Raw genomic sequence first — 20,624 nt, 5'->3', positions numbered from 1 at the left:
TGCCTCAAAGTCATTAAACGGATTGGTCAGGTGACTGTTGCTCCTGTTGTGTCACCATTAGGACCACTTTCCACATCCAGACGCCTCCACGTGGTTATTTAGAGGTCTTTGCCATGGAAACAGAGCAACGGAGTGTTCAATTTAGCCCGTCACCTCCGCAGAGTACAAAGGCGGGGGGGACAGATAACCATGTGGTTTTGCAGACTTTTCTGGAACTTTTCATTTTTTCCCTCTTCTAAGTGTTTCTTCACCTCACACATGCTTTGGCCATTGAATCGGGAGTGCGCCCCCATGTGGAACAGACATAGGGCTGCGACTTCACCCTCGGCTCTGCCTACTGCTGCAGCTGGCTGTGACATCCCGCTGTGCCAAAGACCCCCGGCCTGATCCTTAATCACACCCCCGAGAGTTCCACTGTGGGTTAACCCAGAAAGCGGATGCCCCCCTCCTCCTCTGCCCTGCGGGAGATCCCCTCCTCCTGCTCCTCCCTCCCCCGCTCCTATCTGTCTCTCAGTGAGCCTCATCCTAGTGTTTCCCAGTGCCTGGTTTGCTCTGGTCTACCTACCTCCTGTCTTCTAATCTCCCCTCCCTTTCCCCCTCTCTCTCTCTCTCACTGTCACTCTCTCTCCTTTGCTCATTGTACCCTCCCTCTCGCTCTTTCTCCTCCCCTCGCTCCCTCAAAGCCAGCAGTCTGCTATTCGATCCAGGCTGCCTGCTTCATGATCTCCAGGAAAACGCTGCTCAGCTTCTTGCTGTCTCTCTTTCTGCTTGATGCACAAGCTTTTTTAGACTCTTATCACTGGAAGGATAGGATGGGTCTGCTTGGGGACTGATTCCTTCCACCACCCCTTCTCCCCACTCCCCTCTCCTAATCTCCCACCCTCTGACCCCACCCCCCTTCCCCCTTCCCTCTTTCCCTGTACCTTGTCCCAGCCCGATCCCCATTTCTCCCCTATTTCTTCTCTGCCACTCGACCATGTTGCCATGTGTTCTCTGGTTCCAGTCTCTCTTCGTCTTGCTCTCTTCCATCTCGCTGTCCCAAGGGGAAAACTGCCCTGCTAGCTGCCTGTGCCCAGACCCCCACACGGTGGACTGCAGCGGCCGGGGACTCACCCGGCTCCCGGAGGCCATCCCCCTGGACGTCCGCAGGCTCCTGCTCTCCGACAACTGGATCCCCCGCATCCCCGCCGACTTCCTGGTGCTCTACAGTGACCTGGTCTACCTGGACCTGCGGAACAACTCTCTCTCCCGCATCGAGCCGGGGACCCTCAGCACATCTTCCAGGTTGGTGTTCCTGGACCTCGGCAGCAACAACCTGACAGAGATCCCCAAGGGGACTTTTGGAGAGTCCCGGAGCCTGATCAAACTCCGCCTGGGAAACAACCCCCACCTGAGCATGGTCAATGAGGATGCTTTCCTGGGCCTCACCTCCCTACGCGAGCTGGAGCTGGAGCGCAACGCCCTTTCTGGCCTGCAGGTGGGGGCCCTGAGCAAGCTGCCCTCCTTGCGGGTGGTACGCCTGGAGGGCAATCCTTGGGTGTGCAATTGCAACTTTGCCAACTTGTTTGCCTGGCTGATGGCGAACAGACACAAGCTTCCAAATGGTAAGATCCCTAAGTTTGGTAGTTCACATCTTGCTTGCTTCATTTAGAAAAGCTCTTGGATATGTTTTTTCTTCCCCCCCCCCCCCTCAGGCTAACAACATTGCAAAGTTGTATTCTGGTACATCTTAGCCTTAAAATAACAATATTCAGTGTGGCATTACTGTATGTCAGCCCTATTTATGCAACAAGAATAGACTTCTAAATTATGTTTTTTTGGTGTAACCAGACGCCTTCTTTAAGTGATAATAAAATAACGTGACACCCGAAAGGTGTAGTTTTCGAGCGAGTAGTTTTCCTATGTTCTCTGGTGCCCAGAATACGGTTCGAGAATGTCTCTCATTCCATTATCACGTGCCTCGCATGTCAAGCACCACGTCTCCCCGGGTCTGGAGTTTGTCTTCTGACCGTAAATCATAGGGCTGTGGGCTTTCTGACTCGCAGACGCCGGAGAGAACACTACAGCTCTGACTTGTTTCCTGCTAGTTTCGGGGGCTCAGACATTTTTATGCACGCAGCATGCATTTTGTAAACAATACAGAATGGATCGCGATCTTTCCAAAGGAAGACAAAAGCGGTAGAATATCCGAGAACATTGTTTCCAACACATAAAAACACTGGTTTCGTACGGAATGAGTCTCATAACGATGGACTGAACCCCACTCCTCCGTTCCAAGGTTAGAATACATTTTAGAATACATTTTGATTGGTTACTTCTGAAGATTCACATTCTGTTGTGAAACGAATACACAACACAAGTACCTTCAAACATCAGTGTGAGCATTTTAACGCAACTTAAACTGAGGTCTTGAATGTCGTACCTACGAATCCTTTGTTCGAATGATAAAACAAAGATGGATAAAATTACTTGACAAGTAGGTGATCCGACCTAATCGATTGTACGCGCAAAGGACAATCTTGAGTGCAGTTATGCGTGAATTCAGAGGATAGCCTCGCTCTGTAGGCTACAAGCACGAACAATCAATGGAAAGAGTCTTCTTGTTTTTGAACTGAAGTTTAATTTTAAGTAGCGCAGCGCGTATACAATTAGACCATGTGCGCTCCGCTGTGTGCCCGTGTCGTGGCGACGAGATCCTAGCGTTCGTTTCTGCTGCATTGCAATTGATTGAGCTCGTTTGCAATAACCTCAGGAGGCATTCCCCGGTTTATTTACCCCTTCCGAAAACTAAGAATTTCGTTTATGTAGTTCACTCTGACATCTGCGGGCAGTCTTATTTAAAACAAATCTCCCGAAGAGCAATATCTTAGCCTACGTCATTAATATAATATATTAAAGTAAAATAGTAAATACTGTATATTAAGTGCTCACAGCTATCACAATCTTTATACCAAGGTCATTCTTTAGCCAACCTATCCTCAAACGTAATATCATATAATGCGAATATCATTCAGTGAATGTGGAATTGTGAGAAACTTTTCAGCTAATCTCACAAATTCAAAATCACGTTTTTTTTTTTTTGTGAGAGTTTCTAACAAATTGCATGTAAACATACAATATAAAACCTAAATGGACACAATTACCTCCACTCCATTTATTAAAACAGAACATATGTTATAGTTCTTCCAATCTTAGTCTTCTCACAATGTGACAGACATACAGTAACTACTGGATTAGCAACACTGTGGTAGCCTTTATTCCCAAAAGTGTTTTTATTTTGCCAGTATCTGGTATTTACAAGCCAGATAATGCACAGTGCAGGTGTCCCTGCTTGTTTGCATTCATGGTCATTTTGTACATAAAGTTGTGCATGTGTGAAAAAAGTTCATTTGGAATGAGTGTTCCATGTGGCAGAGAGCGCATCATTCGCAGATCTCAGGTGTAGCCCCGTGCTCTGTGCACAGCATTCTGGTAAAAACACAAGCCAAGCAAACACCGCCGCCCACCAACAAGAGACCGCCGATTCTGCCAAGCCTCCGGAACATCTGCCAAATGGCCTTGCTGAATAAACGCTGACGAATCTGGTCGGGCGTCTGCGTCTAACCCCACACAGTCATTATTTCCACATCGCCATGTGTTTACAGCCTGCCGTTGTGTGCTGACGGGAGTCTGGCACTGGACTTGTGTCGTTGAAATAAACTGCGTCAAGCTTGTTCATGCATGGGCTATAATCACCGTCTGAGTGGTGGGGAAGGTTACTGCCATTCAAAGTTCAGATATGCACTACGAATAAATCCTCTTAAAACATCTTATTTTGAAGATGTTGGAGGCTTGAATACTAAACTAAATGGGCCATATTTAGAGTATGAATCCTGTTCCAATGCACCAAGCCTTTGAATTAAGAAGTATGCCTTCCAAGCAAAACAAACATCAGACCCTGTCCAATGCATATTTATGAGGGACAGCCTCTGCTGTGAAACAGCAAACGTAAACAAAAAAACCTGCAACAACAAATCTGAACAGTGAGCATTTTCAACGTATGGAATCACTTCTCGGAATGCCACCGTAATGCCACTGGGAAGCACCAGAGTAAGTTCCCGAAGTAACAATGAAATTAAGATTTCAGCCAAAAACAAGCTGGAAAAACTTTAGTATTACTTTACTTCAGTTTATTGCATTCTTAATTATGATCGTATTACATCTGATGTGCAATGCGACTGCTATTATGTTGCATTACAATGACATTTAGACTTGAAGTGTGATGAGTAGCAAGGAATGATTAGAAATTCTGCTATAGGCTACCGCATTTTGCACACTTAAGGAATGGTAATATACTGTATGTTGTTGTGTAATGCTCGTGAAACCCCTATTTGTCTCTGCATAGCACAAAAATGTGACCAATTTAAGACCATTGCTTCTAATATGAGAGTTCTATGTGGAGATTTAAAACAAGTCAATGCATTTGAAGGAGACTTTGGCAGTCTCAGGTGTTGGAGCCATACTGGGTAGAGGCAGCACTGATTTGCTGTAGTGACACTCATTGTTTTTATATGTCAGCAAAGTAATCTCCCATTTCAGGAATTTGACAGGACACAAGATTTATTTCTGCTTATATTACCATGGGAAAAGTGAAGGGGGGGAGCAGAATTCGATACCTCAGTTGTCCCCATCTTTTATATGTAATCTGTTTAAGGTGGAAGGAAGGGAGTGGCGAGCTAGCATTTGCCCCACATTTAGAGCTATGATATCGTTGTGAACAGCCTGGGTGTGAGCTTTGTTTAGTTCTTGATTTTCTGCTTTTATATCCAGTGAACCTGATCTTAACAAATGATAAATTGGTTAATAAGTGAAGTTATGATAAGCCTTTCTATAGTAAGCCTCATAATACTTTTCAGTTTCCTGACTGTAAGCTCTTGTATTTCCATTATGATGGTGGTGACCCAATCCAACCATGCATGGCAAGCAATCAAACATTAGATTCTGATTTGCCAAATACCTGAAATCTGAAAGTCACAATTATTTACTTTAAGTGGCTTTCTGTAGAACGGCAATGGAAGCACAAAACGTGTGAAGAAATATCCGAGCTGCCTGACAGAACCAGTCTGCAGCAGGTGTGTTGTGGAGTACAGCAAGGACTTTAACCTTGTAGGGCACCCATGCAGGTTGACACTGTAGGGCAGCCATCCATGGTGCCACAATCGTTGCCGAGTCCTGACGTGGCAGTACATAGAGCGATTCCCTTACTTCAAATGTTGTGTGGTGTGTCTGCCCCACTCTCCTGTGTCCACCTTATCCCAGTTATCACTTGCAGTAAACATGCTTGAGATTTCTGTAGCCATTATGCATGTATTTGGCTTTGATTAAACATTGTGTACAATGAGACTTTTCAGAAATTAATTGGACAGGACTGACAACGGTATGGATTTAGACTTTAAATGAATCCTTATACTCAGCTGAAACATCAGGATAACTGATACCATGCCAGTATTCTTTTTTTCCCCCTCCAATCGTTTCCCCTCCTCTGACCCAGTTCCATTCTCTGTAGAGAGGACCTCTGACTTTCTGGGAACGAGGCCATATTGTGTGGCATTTCTATTGTGTGGAGTGGAACTGTAAGCCTTCAGCATGATGTGAGCATTATCGGTCCTCCTCTGCCTCCTCCCTCCCACAGCGCCCTTCTTGATTTGGACATTTGGACTCTTCTGTTCTGCGCCCATCTCAGTTTGCTGAACGTGGGTGGGGGGGAATTGTAGGTTGTAGCTGCAGAACCCCATGGATTTAAATAGATCAAATGAGTCATTGACTGCCTGCCTCTCATGTAGCACAAAATGCACATCTCTTGAATAAGCCTCTCCAGCAGTAATTGGTCTAAAGCAATACCAGCGGGGGGCTGCCACCCGAAGGCGAGCTCCCCCGGCAGAATTCCGACAAGTCTCGGAACATCCCCCGCCCCGCCCAGTCACTCGATATCCCGTTCCCGCCTGACACGTCGGGTATCGCACTGACAGAAACGAGTGACAGATGCGTCCCGATATCCACCCCGCAGGGATTTCTGCCTGCTGCGGATGACCGATGTGAATGATTCAGCACCAATACTAATGTAAACACGATCCCCCGCTTGTCCCCGGCTCCTGGGTTAAGGATGGACAAATGACATCCATAATTCAGAGCCAGACGGGGCCCAATCTCTGAGACGTCAAATGTTTGGTTGCCTCTTTGGCCCACTGTGGTCTGGTAACTGGGCTCCACTCACACTCGTGTCAGGACAACATAAATCCTTAACACCATGAGGCCCAGCCATCCATAATTCATGACTAAAGGTTGAGTTGAGCTTAACAGCGTGCTTGTTTCATTGACTTTCCAGGGACTGGATAACAGCATGGAGACTGGAATGTTTGGTGTACAGAATATGAAACGATGATTGGTGTACTTGGATCACAAAACTTGGGCCAGACTTGGCATATTCAGTCTTATTTTCATTCATCAAGCCCATTTAATGTTTTTTTTGCTCTGTATGCACAGAATTAACAGAACTGTGTGCTTATATGTAGATACCCGTTAGTGTGACAATCAAACATCACTTATTTTAGCTGGTTTTCGATTTGGCAGCTTGGCTAGCTGGACACTTGGTGCAGGTATTTGCATATATCAAACCATAGGATAAATGTTTTTTTTTTTAATTTTTTTTATTTTTTATATACATACTGCGCTAGAAACTTTGGGGAAGGGGGTGGGAGTGTTTAAGTGTGTGTATTTGCTTGTGTAAGATCATGAATCCATCCCTGCATGTTTTTGCGTGGCTGAGTCAGCGTGTCAGCGTGTCCATGGGTTCGAGTCATCGTTTGTGGATGCTTGCATGAGCCTGCATTTGAGAATGCGCGTACATTTACAGACGTGCGAGTAAGCACGTGATTTTTAGGCTTCCCTTGCAGGGGATGCTGGGCTCAGCATGCAGCCGGGCTGTCATTAGGACGCCCACATGATGCTGATGTCACCACCCCTCCCCTGCATTTCCAGAGAATCCCCCTCCTGACTTACACATGGACCAGGCTTGTCACTACAGCCTGGTGAAGCAATTCTCACCAGCAGGTCTCATGAAAGTTAGATTCAGCAAACTGACAAAATATTTGTAAAAATACAGGGAATATATTTAAATATGCCCATTCAAGTTATTCATTTGGCAGACTCTTGGCCAAAATGATTTATACAATCATAACTAGGACAAGATACCAAGACTGGGGACCTCCATCATTGCTGTGAATGGGAGTTGTTTCCATACAAACACTTTCACTTTCTTTCAGGAATGGAATGTTAGACATATGTACTAAATTGTATCACAATCAGTGTAAATAACCTTTAAAAAAAAAAAAAAAGAATTTCTACCCCACGTCATGAAGGAATTTAAGGTTTGTTAAATGTACACTTGGTTTATCATTTAGCCTGTGCTCAGGATGCATTCAAAAACAGTCGTAAAAAATGCATTGCTCAAGAAACTGCTTACATCAGACAATCAAGCACATGCTGACGAAGTATGATTCTCTCTTCTCGTTTTCTAGTGGTGTTAAAATGAAATTTCCCCTGTTCAATAAATTATGTTCTGTTATTCTTCTCTTCTTCCTGCTGTACATTTGTTCAAACAGTCTGACTGAGATCTGGCCCTTAGGAACCACAAGGTCATGGGCTCAGGGAGTTAGTTTCAGGCTGACAGCCTATCTGTTGCACAGACTGCAATCCTATCTGCAGTCAATCAGTGGTGGATGCCAGGGGTAACCTATCTGTGTTATGACTACACCAAGGGTGCCCTAATTACACCCCCCCCTCCCCACTAAGCATCTCCATCTGATTGGTTTTACGATGCTTCTCCCAGGTTCATGGTAAGGTTTTTATGTTAAGGTGGCTTGCAGAGTACAAGCTATAAAGATGATTAAAGCTTGCATTTACAATGTCAATCTTAGTTATGCAAGTGCCATTTATACTGGGGTCACCTTTACAAGAATGCTGGGGTACCTCATAATCGCTAGAGTAATACTCTGCGAAATCCTAATCCTACAAAATCCTGTTATTTTCCAAAGTAATTTAAATGATTAATTTTAGCTATTTCAGTCCTGGTTCAGATTCATTCATATTACATTTTCCACCACATTATTCCATGCTGTGGATTGGTATTATACATTCACACCACCTACATTTGTATGACAACAGGAATACAAAATTACTGCTTGTTTTAGATTATATACATTGTATGAATTTTGTATATTGTCTTCAAATTGGATTATTACTGAAGCAATTCTGGTTACGTTGCTCAAGAGTGCTATTATCCCAGTTCCTGGTGTCTCACTGCCAGTGTAATGTGTGGAGACACGGCCTGCACTCGCTATTTCACATATTATAGACTGGTGTATGTGTGATGTCATTTAAAGCCATTAGCATTCTGGAATACCCGTCGGCACATTATTCCCTTCAAAGCCCCATCAGCCAATAGAACTCCTTGAACCTGAGAAGCAATACAAGGTGTCAGACATGTCAAACAAGAGTGTCCGTGTCACCCGTGTCTGGTCACTCACATTTAGCTTGGACTCAGAAAGCAAAAGCTCTACAGCTTTAAAGTTCAGATTCTTCTAATCTGTGGTGGGTCTGATGGGTAGTTCCTTTCAGCAATATCAGTCAATTCAGTTGGTGAAATTTTGTCTAGAGTATCTTCTTACATAAGATTTGGATCCCAGTTTCCACAACATTTAAAAAAGGCTACCAAAAGCAACAATACCTTTTACTCTGCTTAGGTTTTTTGCTTTTTTTCTTATCCATGTTGTTTTTGTTTTGCTGTGTTTCCCATTCCAAGTGCTGTTTATTTACATCATCTCCCAAAATAATATAGAAAATATTGCATCTGAACTGTTTGTTGTAGGCTGGGCCCTATTGAAATCTAGTAGCTGGGACTCTAGCTCGCTGGGACTCTAGCTCTCTAACTAACTGCATACATAAAGAACCACTGATTAAATTATTCTTACGAAAACTGGAGCTGGTACCAAGAAAGAAATGAAGAGTGGGCGTTTGCCTTAAAAAAGCACTATTGGAGTGTCCTGGCTCCAGTCCATTGGCTGGATTGAATGACACAAGTGATTTGCAGTTCATTTGTGTTGAGGGGCTTAATCCTTTGATGAAATTAAGTGCCAACTATGAAACGCAAAATATATGATATTGATCATGTGATGTACCTTTAATTTACAATATTTTCTGTTGAACACCAAATAACAAGGAATTGTGAGGTTAGGAAGAGGGTTTTCAGAACTTAACTTTAAAACAATAAATAAGTCTAGATCTGCTTGTATCCCTAGCACAGGTAACCCAACACAGTTGTGTTTTTAAATGGAGTGCCTTAAAAATAGCTAGGCTTATAGCTTATCCACAGTAGATCTGACAGCTAAAATAATGAAATTTGCAAACAAAAAGTCCTAAAAGACTGGGCAAGTTCCAAGCTAAAATAAAGCTGCTGACCTTAGGACCATAGTAAGAGCCGATAGGATCAGAAAATGAACCTGGATGCGTTATTTCCTGCCTCTTGTAGTGCCAACAACGCCCTCATTGGACCACAGAGAATGCACCACAGCTGCTCTCAATGGCCAATTAACTGCCAGTCTCCAATACACTGATCAACAGCGGATGCACATAACCCTATAATCAAGTGCTGAATCAAAGGAATCTCAAACTGAGTGACTTACGAAATGAAGAAATATGCGAAAATGCAAAAAAATGCACTGAAGAAAAAAGGAAGCTCCACAGCATAGGGGACTGCTACAATCACGCCTGTTAAGCAAGTTGACATTGCCTTGAATAAGCCAGTAAACCCAGTGTGATGGTAGTAATATCACTGCAATGTACAGTGGGGAAACCTGGGTTTCACAAAGTATGCTATAAAAATATAATGCAAGTTTATATATATATATATATATGAATAAATTATCACAGTGCATTTCTCGTTTCATTCCGGATATCTACAGTGAACATTTTATTACACAGTGCAACAAACCTCTATAGTGTGTCAGGATTCGAAATAAGACTGTATGGCACTCACTGAAACAGTCCTTTGGCTGGATATTCCAATCAATGTCCCATCACGCCTTATATTTATTGTTTTGCCAGTTTTCTAAATACATTAAATTCTCATCCATCCTGACTATCTTGTTCGGCGCAGTCAGGATGGATGAAAAAGCGATCGCCCTCCCAGGACCGTTGTGTTCAAGCTGACGGCTGGATTGATGCGAATGCCATTAGACTTTAAAAGGTCCATTTAGTGTTGAGCTCTGGCAGTGGTTTTAATTAGAGTAATCAGTATCCTGCAGGAATGTAATAACGCTTAACTTTAATTCAAAGTTCAATTCAACCAGGTTTCTTCTTTCATGACACATTGTTCTGCAGCTGTTTTCCGGTTATAATGTAATTAATTGTTTAAAAATACGTTTTGTAAGCTTTTGCTGGCATTGCATGCATTCATTGATTTGGACTGAATTGGAAGCAGAGAAAGTTAAGCTGTTTTCCCTTTGAAGCAAGACAGTCATCCACCCCCCTGTTGCTTCAGCTCTGGGGAATGCATCCTGTGCGCCATGATGTGCATGTGAGGAATGGTGTACTGTACAGAGAACTCCGGACCTTTCTGGAACATTTAAACCAATGGACATCCTGGCTGGACACCCTGCTAATACAGCTAGCCTTAAAATAATCACAGCACTTTAAATCACAAGATCACTGGCTCAAATCGGTCCCTTATACAGGGGTATCTTGCTTAAAGCTACATTTCCCCAGTTCCTATTCTGATTGAGCATGAGTTTTAAGTCTTTGTGTTTTTCGGCCAAACTCTGCTGCATTTGAATTCAAATTGTGTAAAGATAGTGTAATGTAAATATGGAGAATGTGCTAGAATTCTTGACTCAGGGATAGAGATTTAGCTCCTTCAGCTCCACCAGCTCCTGAGTCACAGTGGAGGTGAAGCACAGGGACAGTGTGTTCCTTTGCTGTGATTATTCTCTTCTTACCAAACAGCAGCAGTCAAAATCACACTTGTTATTAGTTCTCCTCCTCTATCACTCCCTTGTTTGTCCCCCTTTTTACCCAACGGGAGATTTGCTTGGTTGGTGTCCTCCTTTTTTGTTTTTCAGTTTGCTTCATTCCTTTATTTTCGTTGCTCATTCCGTCCCAAGTGCTTTCCCTTTGCAGCGTGCTTTGCGACAGTGATGAATCACCAGGGGTGTGCAGCCAAAACCAGGTCATAATCCACCAGGGAAGGGATTTATCTTCTCACACGCAGGGATGATGTCGATGCATTCGCTGCTGTGGGAGTGTGGATGTGCCCATTGGGCATAGTCGCTAAGGAGGAGAGGTTGGAAACTGAGCCACAAGTCAGGTGTTAAACAGGCAAACTTTTCACCCCAAGACACATAAATCACCCTGCTGTATGAGGCAGATAGAAGTAGCCAGACTGCTCACCTCGTCACAGAAACAAAGGGTAAGTCTGTTGGGGGATGAGCTCGCTCCTGAAGGAGTACAGCACAAACATATATATATAGAAAGCATTAATCATGTTCACACATGGTCTAGATACACAGCCGCCGTAGTGTGGAAACCCAAAGGCTTGTCTGTCTGAACTTCCTTATGGTACGGGTTTGTGCTATGGTATACTATCTGCAAAATGATATTAGCAGGCTGTTCTCACCAGTGTTCTTGCAAAAAACTATTTTGTCTTAAGTTTACTTTTTATGACCATTGTTCAATTTAATTATATTGTACACAGTGTGATACATTAGTCTACCATGTCAACCAGTTTATATGTAGATTTGAACAAGTTACTTTAAGCTGGAGTCTGATTTATGGCTGGAATCCTCACCTTACTGAGCGAGCTAGCACCGTCAGCTTTTTGTGTGAGGAAACAGACAGATGCGGGCTGAAATGACGTGAGCCTCCTGTCACCTGCTAGTGCACATTTGACGTTTATGCGCGCACGCGTCCCTTCTCCACAGGCCGGTTGATGCTGATCGCTTTAGAGTTCCCCACACTCAGCACACCGTCTTGAAACTGATGTCTTGACAATTCAGTAGCTTCCCTGCCATCGCATAATCTCATAATCGTTTTGACTTTAGTTGCAAGCCACTCATGGATTTAGTGCCAAATTGGGAGTAGTAGTTGTGAGGTAGGTGTATGTTGTGTTAAATACTGAGCAAAACACAAATCAATGGAGAAATAATGTTAACGCTACACTGAATACAACATGCCATACCATCTTATCCTCAAACTTGAATAACCCATTATTCAACTGCAGAAGCCTAGCAGAGTGTATTTTTACATACTTGCTAAATACCTTAAGGGAATTTCTCTGCCAAAAAGAAAAAAAAAACAACTGCCAAAGCACCATTGGGTCATCTAATGTTGAAATCACTTTGAACCTTTTGTCCTAAAGAGATTTATTTTGTGTGTTGTGCGTTGGAAAATGTACAATTCTCAGAGAGGGAAGGGTCACCTCTGTCATTCTGAAAGCTGAGGACAGCGAGACAGTTTGTTTCATTGGCGCCGTGGCAACGAGCAGGTCAGCTGTCCTTCATCATGTGGATTGCCTGCCACAAGGATGTTTCAGAGCACAAACGCATCTGTCAACAGGAGGGGTTGTTCTCAGCTATGTAAAGCTATGCCGATAACTAGTAACTGAAGACTGGTGTGTAAGAACAGGTGCTTTCTGTGTGGGGGTGTGTCACAGACTGCAGTGCAGGGGACGTTAGGAATAAGCGTAACGCACGCATATACATGCCATCCCCATTTCTCTCCACAGAATTTGGGAATGCCACATTTGTAACGATAATTATGTCAGTGCCTTGTATTGAACTATACATGCATTTTCCATTGATTAGCATGCAGTAATGTAACCGTGTAATCATGTAATGCTGAGTAACAGTAAAGCCCATGTTGGCGCTGAATAGCAGTTGGCGCCTGACTATTTCAGGGGTGTTAAACTGTACTAGTCCCACACGTACAATCCTGCATATTGCTATTGCTGCATCTCTCACACAAGCACGCATGCACATACACACCAACCCTCGCAGTCACTCACTCATATGCACACATGCAGTTGCTCAAAAATCCCCCCCCGCCCAAGCTGTAACTTGGCATGTGGCATATCTGCCATCCCAAAATAATTGTTTTTGTTTAAAAAAAAGAAAAAAGGTAATGGTTTAATTTGGGACATGAAAACCAAATAGGCAGATACTGAAGCAAAAACATTTGAAAGTCATCATGCTTGGTTTTCCCCCTGATGTTTTAACCTTGAGAACTTCCCTTTCATCTTCCTGTTGCATTGGAAATATTTATTGCTGTTGATGTGCAGCTTGTAAACTGCGTCACCAACTGAGGTATTGTGTTGAAAAGATGCCATACATTATTCCAGTTTATTATTTTCACAAATCTAATAATGTATTAGCACAGCAGACAGATCTGTCACAACCATAAACTCTAAGAAGGTCAAACTCAGTTTCTTGTTGGCGGACAAAGTCATTAATAAACAGTGACGGCTTGCTTGGCTAGTTTCCTCTCATTAGTCTGATTTCCATTTCTTTCAGACACTGTACTATAAATGGGGGTTTGGAATTAGAGTTGAAAGTGTATTGCTGAGTGTGATAAAACTGCACTGTGGGTGGAAATGACACTCGTAAGTCTGATCCTCGACTTCAAAAAGGGAGGTTAGAATTGAGTCAACATCCTTAACTGACTCACAATTCAAGTGGCAACTTTCTGGTGTTGCTTTCCTTATGAACACAGTTTGGCAAATTTGAAGAAAATGAATTTCTTATGCCTTGGACTCATTCTTTGAAACCTGAAAAAGCATATTACCCATGTTGGTAACAGTAGCTTTAAGTGAATGCTTCTGTGACCAAATGAACAGTCATTGCTGGTTCACTTTCTTAGCGAGACCCTGCTTTTGTTCCCTTAAGAAAAGTATGTAAGCGTAATTACATCAATTATATGCAGCTACATAAATTAATATGAAAACTGCAGAGCCCCCATCCCAACTGTAAACTTTTTGTTTTAGTATGGCAAACTTGAATGAATTAAATGTTTGTTAACCAGCTAGTTAAAACATCAGACTACTATAGCTACAGGATTTATACACTTAACTCGGGGAGGGGGGGGAACCCTACAAATTGTTAGTAATTTCACCCATCCACTAAACCCTTCACTCCAGTAGATTCAAGATCCCACTGGTGTGGAAAGACCACAATAAAAAGTGATTAATCTGTTCTGCTGTCTGAATTCTAAACAGGCGCCTAATATAAAATGTATACTGTAAGGAAGATGACATACAGCCTATATTGTGTTGTGTTTAATTTTATTACATTGTGCAAGATTATGCTGTACCCAAGACTTTATTTTATGCTGCCATCAGCATTTTATGAAGTATTTTAGTGGCCTGTAATATTTTGTAATATAACCAGTGTTCATTAGGCCAGCCCCAGTAAAAGGCAGGTTCTGTCTACCCGCAGGTGTGGAGGGTATGGAGTGCTCCCTCCCAACGGACGGGCGGAGGGTGGCTCTGAGCCAGCTCTCTCAGGACAGCTTCCGGGAATGCCAGGTCACCCTCACCCTGACGGACTTCCTCATCATCATCTTCTCCGGCATCTCCGTCTCGGTGGCCGCCATCATGGCCAGCTTCTTCCTGGCTTCCACCGTTCACTGCTTCCAGCGCTGGAGCAAGGGCGTCAAGGGCGACGAGGAGGAGAACGAGGAGTGAGGCCGTAGGTTCACTCGCCCTGGGAATTGGGAGCTGGAGAGTGACAGCCACGCAGGAATTTTAATCCAATCCTGTGCGTCAGTCTCCGTTTTAGGGCAACTGCACTCGCTGTCGTCACAGTACACAAAGCCTTGGTACCTGCAGAAGATGTGAATATGGAAAGTCGTAAGGCCAAAATTCAAGGCCAGGTTTGCAAATGTTTTTTTTGTTTGTTATTGCTTCACGCTGGTTCTCTATGCATGTACATTATGTACATGTGGTACAATAGTACAGTATTTGTTTTTGGAGCCAGGGTTTGAAAGGCTTAAGTTCCTTAATGTCCTAGGGTCTTTCCAGCATTACAGAGCTAAATCTTAACTTGCAAAGACTTCATAGAGTAGTTCATTACACCTACCGGTTGTTCAGTTTACACTGTAATCCAAATCAAAGCTTTGATGTTTCTGAGATGTGCCAGAATTACACAGGAGAGCAGTCCCTATAAGAAAGATGCAAATGAACATCAAAATGGGTGGAGTGAAGGAAAGCACCGACAGCGATGTATGCAGACATGTGAAGAATCAAGCAGAACATTCAGTGATTGGGGCCTGCAAACAGTATTTAAATTAAATTCAGTTCAGTTCCTTTGTAAAAATAAGTCCAATCATACAAATTGTTAGGCATAATTTGCAAGTTGGAAATGATCCCTTTCCATTTAATAAAAAAAACAGATATTAGACTAGAGTAATGTTTCACAATGTATTTCAAAGTGTACTGCACTTTGATTAGAATCTGTGCAGACTTGCAGTGTGCTTTGTTGGAGAAGGTGACACGAGGAAAGGTTTGGTCATTCACACTTCAGATGAGAAAAGGGAGGGGCTTGGCTTCCACAGTTCTCAACTCGCCTATTTCATAGGGATTACCTGTTAATTGTCAAGTCTGCCAAAGATGAGGATATGAGGTGGAGGGAACGAGTGCTGAATTTCCACAGTACGAGTGTATTGTAGAACGGCTGCAGAATGTTCCGGTGGACCTGTTTGCACAGGGTGTGAGAGCAACGTTCTTTCGTGTATAACAGCATACCATCTAGCATGTCAACATCTGGCAAAAGCATGTGCATTTGCTAACAAATTAGAAAGTGGTCAAAGTATGTATGCATGCATATTCAAATTGAATTGGAATACAATAAATACATGGTTTGGACAGAGGAATTTGAGATACTTAATGTGAATTTTTAGCATCTAGTTCTTACCCTTGCTATGCTGTATATCTTATGGAGAACAATAATAATACATGAGAATTCTTTGAAACAAGTGGAATGACACTTGATGCCATCAATGATTTTCAGAGTGTTTTTCTAATGGATAATACGAGTTATGGCAATACGAAGTAATGTAAGGTTACAGGACAGCTGGAGGATGAAAGTGTAATCTTTCATCTGTTCTATAGCGAGTTCATAAAAGGACACAGTTTTCCCTCAGCTAGCACAGGACAAGAAAAAAAGAAATTTATCCTTGGATGTACCAAGCATTTTCCGTACGAGTCAGTCTTTTCCAGCTTTTTTTTTTGGTATATCCAATGAAACCCTTTCTCTGGGGTTCATTTTCAAACATTTGCTTTTTCAGGATGCATTAAAAATTTACTTCATGATCCAATTAGACGTGCATGGTAAATGATAACCGTAAGAGAAACTACTGATCATTTTTCAGACAGCTGCTGTGACTGCCCTTTGAGTACAAGTACAGAAGGATATCTGAATTATTTATCGAGGGAATGAGAATGCTGAAGGTTCTGAAGCACAGCAATGGGCAACATCCTATGCTTACCATTTATGCAGTGCTGGACCAAAAGCATTTTTAATGGGTTTTATAGCTTGCATTCATAGATGGAACCAATGGTGACATTGCCTGGGTTTCTTAGGGTTTATTTCAGGGATTTTACATAAACAGTATGTGCATTCCTGACCAAAACATTTAAATACTGATGATCTAGATCATGCAATGCATGGGTTCAGTTTCTAGGCCCAAAATCTTCCGTTCCTGATAGTCAAATACCTATAGTTCCTGATTTCACATAGGGCAATGCTACAGTCTAGAATGAGCCGTGTTAGATAAATGCATGTGCATATCCCAATGCCATCAACAAATGGTGTTGCCTAGTTGTGACTGTACTGTGGATTTTTTAAAAACATTTTTTCAATATACACTTTTAAAAAATACAAATACAATGTTGGATGCTACATGTTCCCATTCAGAGAAAGTTATTGATGAAATTATTCTGTTGCATTTAGAATGAGTGTCGTCCCTCTGAAAGTGGCCTCTCCAAAGTGGGCTATGGCCATTTTATTCATAAACAGTGCGACCTCCATTTCCACTGTCAGTCTAACTGCGGCAGCTGCATTGCATCTGCAGGCAAGGGAGTTGAGAGGGAGCAAAAGCATGTGTGACCAGTGATGGTCAAGGAGTAGAGAATTTGAGGTGTTACTGCATGTCGCATTGTGATATCACTGCTTGCTCACTTTATCAACACATACACAACGGAAGTACAGCTCTGTGTACTCATAACTGAATCCCACACCCACAGTACTGTCAATTTGTTGGTGCTAGATGTACCTTTACCCCTTAAATTATTTAATACAAATGGGCTCACAAGGAGATGGATTGGCTCTGTTCCCTCCACACTGTGCTGGGACAACAGCATAGTAAGCCTGATTTCCAAAGAGCTAAACTAAATTTTTACGCTCAGTGTTGTCTGCTTTCCCAGTTTACTGTTGAGTTACAATGGTCCCGAGTCGTGTCCTTGAATTTTTGTCTCATGATTCTGGTTTAAAGGGCTTTTTTTGTTATGTAATAATGGATGTTCTCTGAATATAAATTTGAGGTGACTGGTATTTTCTTGACAATGAAGAGTCCTTTTCTTTATAGTGGTACAGAAACAATAAAACCCTGATAAATACAATTTATATAAAAAAGTCATTCTTTACATCAAAATTACATCCAATTTACCAATTTCTTTGAAGACATATCTAACAAAATAAATTGTGATAATAGCCACAACCAATAATTTCCTTAGAGCAATTGATATTTCTATTCTTTGATAAGTAATCTTAAATCACATTTTCAGTTTAAAAAGTAGTGTTTTCAGAGGGGGAAAAAAAAAAAAAAAAAAAAAAAAACCAGCTGGTATGATACGAGTTTTTGCAAAGGAATTTCAATATTGATTCATATTGTTGGCAAATATCACACATTAATTTTTATAAATAAAAGCCTAAAGCTCTGCCGGTTAAAATGTTATGGTTCACTAATGCTTACTGTTCCGTGTCATGTGATTGAGATGTTCTAGAAACGCAGCTTCTCATTTCCATTGGAAAGTGTACTCTGCACAGTTCTCCCTGAAGGAAACAGTGCTCAACATCCTGTTAAAGCTATGGATCAAGCCTCAATAAATGTCAGTGCATGACTCGTTTACTCTTAGTCCTGTTGGGATCTTTTCCCCTCTGGCAGCGCAATTTAGCACAGAAATACAGGTGTTAGTTGTATCCAGAGCTGTAATTTACAGCCTCTAGAAAAGGGGAAGTCTTCGGTCTATAGAACATGGAGCTGTCACTAACTTCATTCATTTCATGTCATTCAGGTGAGACCGCAAAATAATAGCACCGATGGTTTGTGAGAAACAGGCGTTTGATCATGCTCCTGGCTTTTGGGTATGTTGTGGCTGTGCTCTCTTTCACATTGTAAAGATAATGCAACAGCGTATATCAATGTAATTTCATTCAGTCAGCCTACTGTCAGGGAGTGGGGGTTTTGTGAGACCAAACGCGACTCAACAGGGATTCTTTAAAGCTATTCACCTGAGGTAGAATAACCACTAAGCCTCGAAAGAGACAAAAGGACAAGGTAAGGAACGAAAAGAAAAATACTCCTAAGGGAAAGTATCCCAAAGAAAATCTCTAAACAACCCGTGTACTGGGTAAAAAAAAACTAAAGCTTAAGGAGTATGAACTTTCTGAAAATAAAACGATTGCCTGTGCAGAAAACGGGGTAACTCAAAGAAAACAGACCTCGAACCGAGGCTGGAAAAGGTAACACCCTAAAAGAAGAATGCAGAGTTTAGGCTGTGGCACTAACTTGTTACCAACAACCCATTAAACTAAAGACTGTTGTGCTAACTTTGTAGCTACAACAATCCAATACCGCAAACTCTCAATCCTATACCTTTACCACCGATTACCGGCTCTCGTGTAACGTAAATGACACTGAAGCAAAGCTTATCGGCTTGCTAGGGGTTTAAATAGAAAGCCAACAGGTGCAAATTGTAAAAGGAGATTTTCACGCGTATAATTCAATCAAGGAAATGAAGAAAATTTAATGGCCGTAATAACTGAAAAAAAGGCGCAGAAAAAACCACTGGCCGTAATAACTAAAGAAAAGGCGCAGAAAAACCCAATGGCCACAATAAACGAAAGAATGATGCAGAGTGGAAAAGAAATGGTGCTGTCACCCAAAACCATGACACCTACGGGTGGAACACTGAGGCAAAACATGACGATTGCCTTAAATCATTGAGTCACTGATAACCTGTGTATCCCATTATCATTCTTAAAGCCTCACTGTATTACCACTTTTGTTTGTGCCCATTATGGTATAGCATAGTCCTGAGCTTCAGTTCTGGCTTTAACCAATATCCAGCTTGGCTTTTTGGATGGTGAACAGCTGTTGCCTGCTTGCGAACCTAACCCTGAACTGTCATTTTAGAGTGGAACCGCAAAACATGTTCAAAATCCAGGTACAGCTGTGCCATAATTAAATGCATAATAATCACAATCTACCCTACTGGCTGCACTGTTAGCAGTACCCATTCAGTAGCTGCAGAGGTCTTTAACATGTGTCTTGTTGTAAAACATTTGTGCAGTGTTTTTCTGTAGGACGGTGGTGTTCACTCCTGATAATGGAATTCCACTGTCCTGAGCATTGAAGAGAGTTGCCTTTCCTCCAGCATCTTACTGTGAACAACAGGTGATTGAAATCGGCAATTAATGAATCCTGTTTAAGTTATTAAGATAATTTAAAAAATATATTTTCGTCGGAGGACAGAAAAGAAGCCCATGGATCACCAGTGAACACCACTGCTATAGAGGTTATCCAACTACTGTGTAGTTGCAATGAAATGAACGTACCTGTGTTTTGAATTTCACCCATGTCCTGCCCCTTTGCTGTTTTTTTCTGAATGTGGTGGGAGCAAACTGACATACCTACTGAAATGCAGCAATGCTTCCATCTCCTTTATTCTTGCCCATTGAAATGATCACGCTGACTATGATATTGATGACTGCATTAGAAAATGATGATTTTTGACATGTAACTGTTATTTTTAATTCTACTTCCAGATTCATATGTATATTTTTTATTAAATAAAGAAAATAGGGCAATCCTTTATGATATTATTGCATTTTCCAAACTCTCCTGCATCTCTCTGTCTTGGTCTCCTGGTTTGTTTCATATCCCAAAGGGGGAGATTGCATTGATGTTGTGGTGGGCATGTTCATTGAGCACAGGTGATGCATCAGATGTACTCTGTAGCCATTATCAACACTCAACACTACTTGACCAAATGCTGCTTTGTTAGCGCTACTGTTCACAGAGCTCTAAATCTAGTCCAAGTATGTTTGAGAGCCAACAAGCAAATACAGTATGTAAATAATTAATAAATAAATATAACAGGGACACTAAAAGGCTACTAAAAGATTTGGGATAAATGTTGTGACATTTACACTTGGTTTGTATTTAATTGTATTTAAAAGGCAATATTAAAATGCTATGCATTTATTTATTCATTTATTTATTTATTGAAGGACACTGCATGAATGGTATCCTACTCACCA

At 42.0% G+C, this 20,624-nt stretch overlaps 1 protein-coding gene and 1 long non-coding RNA gene across 2 annotated transcripts; one reads left to right on the top strand and one right to left on the bottom strand.

Moving 5' to 3' along the window:
• Positions 1–524: 524 nt before the first annotated feature.
• Positions 525–17,889, top strand: lrrc38b (leucine rich repeat containing 38b). Its single transcript, XM_064305470.1, has 2 exons — positions 525–1,604; positions 14,520–17,889. The coding sequence occupies exons 1-2, from the start codon at positions 977–979 to the stop codon at positions 14,765–14,767; spliced, it is 876 nt and encodes a 291-aa protein (XP_064161540.1). The 5' UTR covers positions 525–976; the 3' UTR covers positions 14,768–17,889.
• Positions 14,650–18,988, bottom strand: LOC135237917 (uncharacterized). The gene is made up of 4 exons (XR_010324968.1): positions 18,594–18,988; positions 15,667–15,776; positions 15,162–15,242; positions 14,650–14,905 (listed from the first exon to the last, which is right to left on the bottom strand). It is a non-coding gene; the product is annotated as an uncharacterized LOC135237917 (long non-coding RNA).
• Positions 18,989–20,624: the final 1,636 nt, after the last annotated feature.

The sequence above is a fragment of the Anguilla rostrata genome, chromosome 13 (genome assembly GCF_018555375.3).
Source record: "Anguilla rostrata isolate EN2019 chromosome 13, ASM1855537v3, whole genome shotgun sequence".
NCBI lineage: Eukaryota > Metazoa > Chordata > Actinopteri > Anguilliformes > Anguillidae > Anguilla > Anguilla rostrata.
This window is presented reverse-complemented; position numbering and strand designations above follow the sequence as displayed.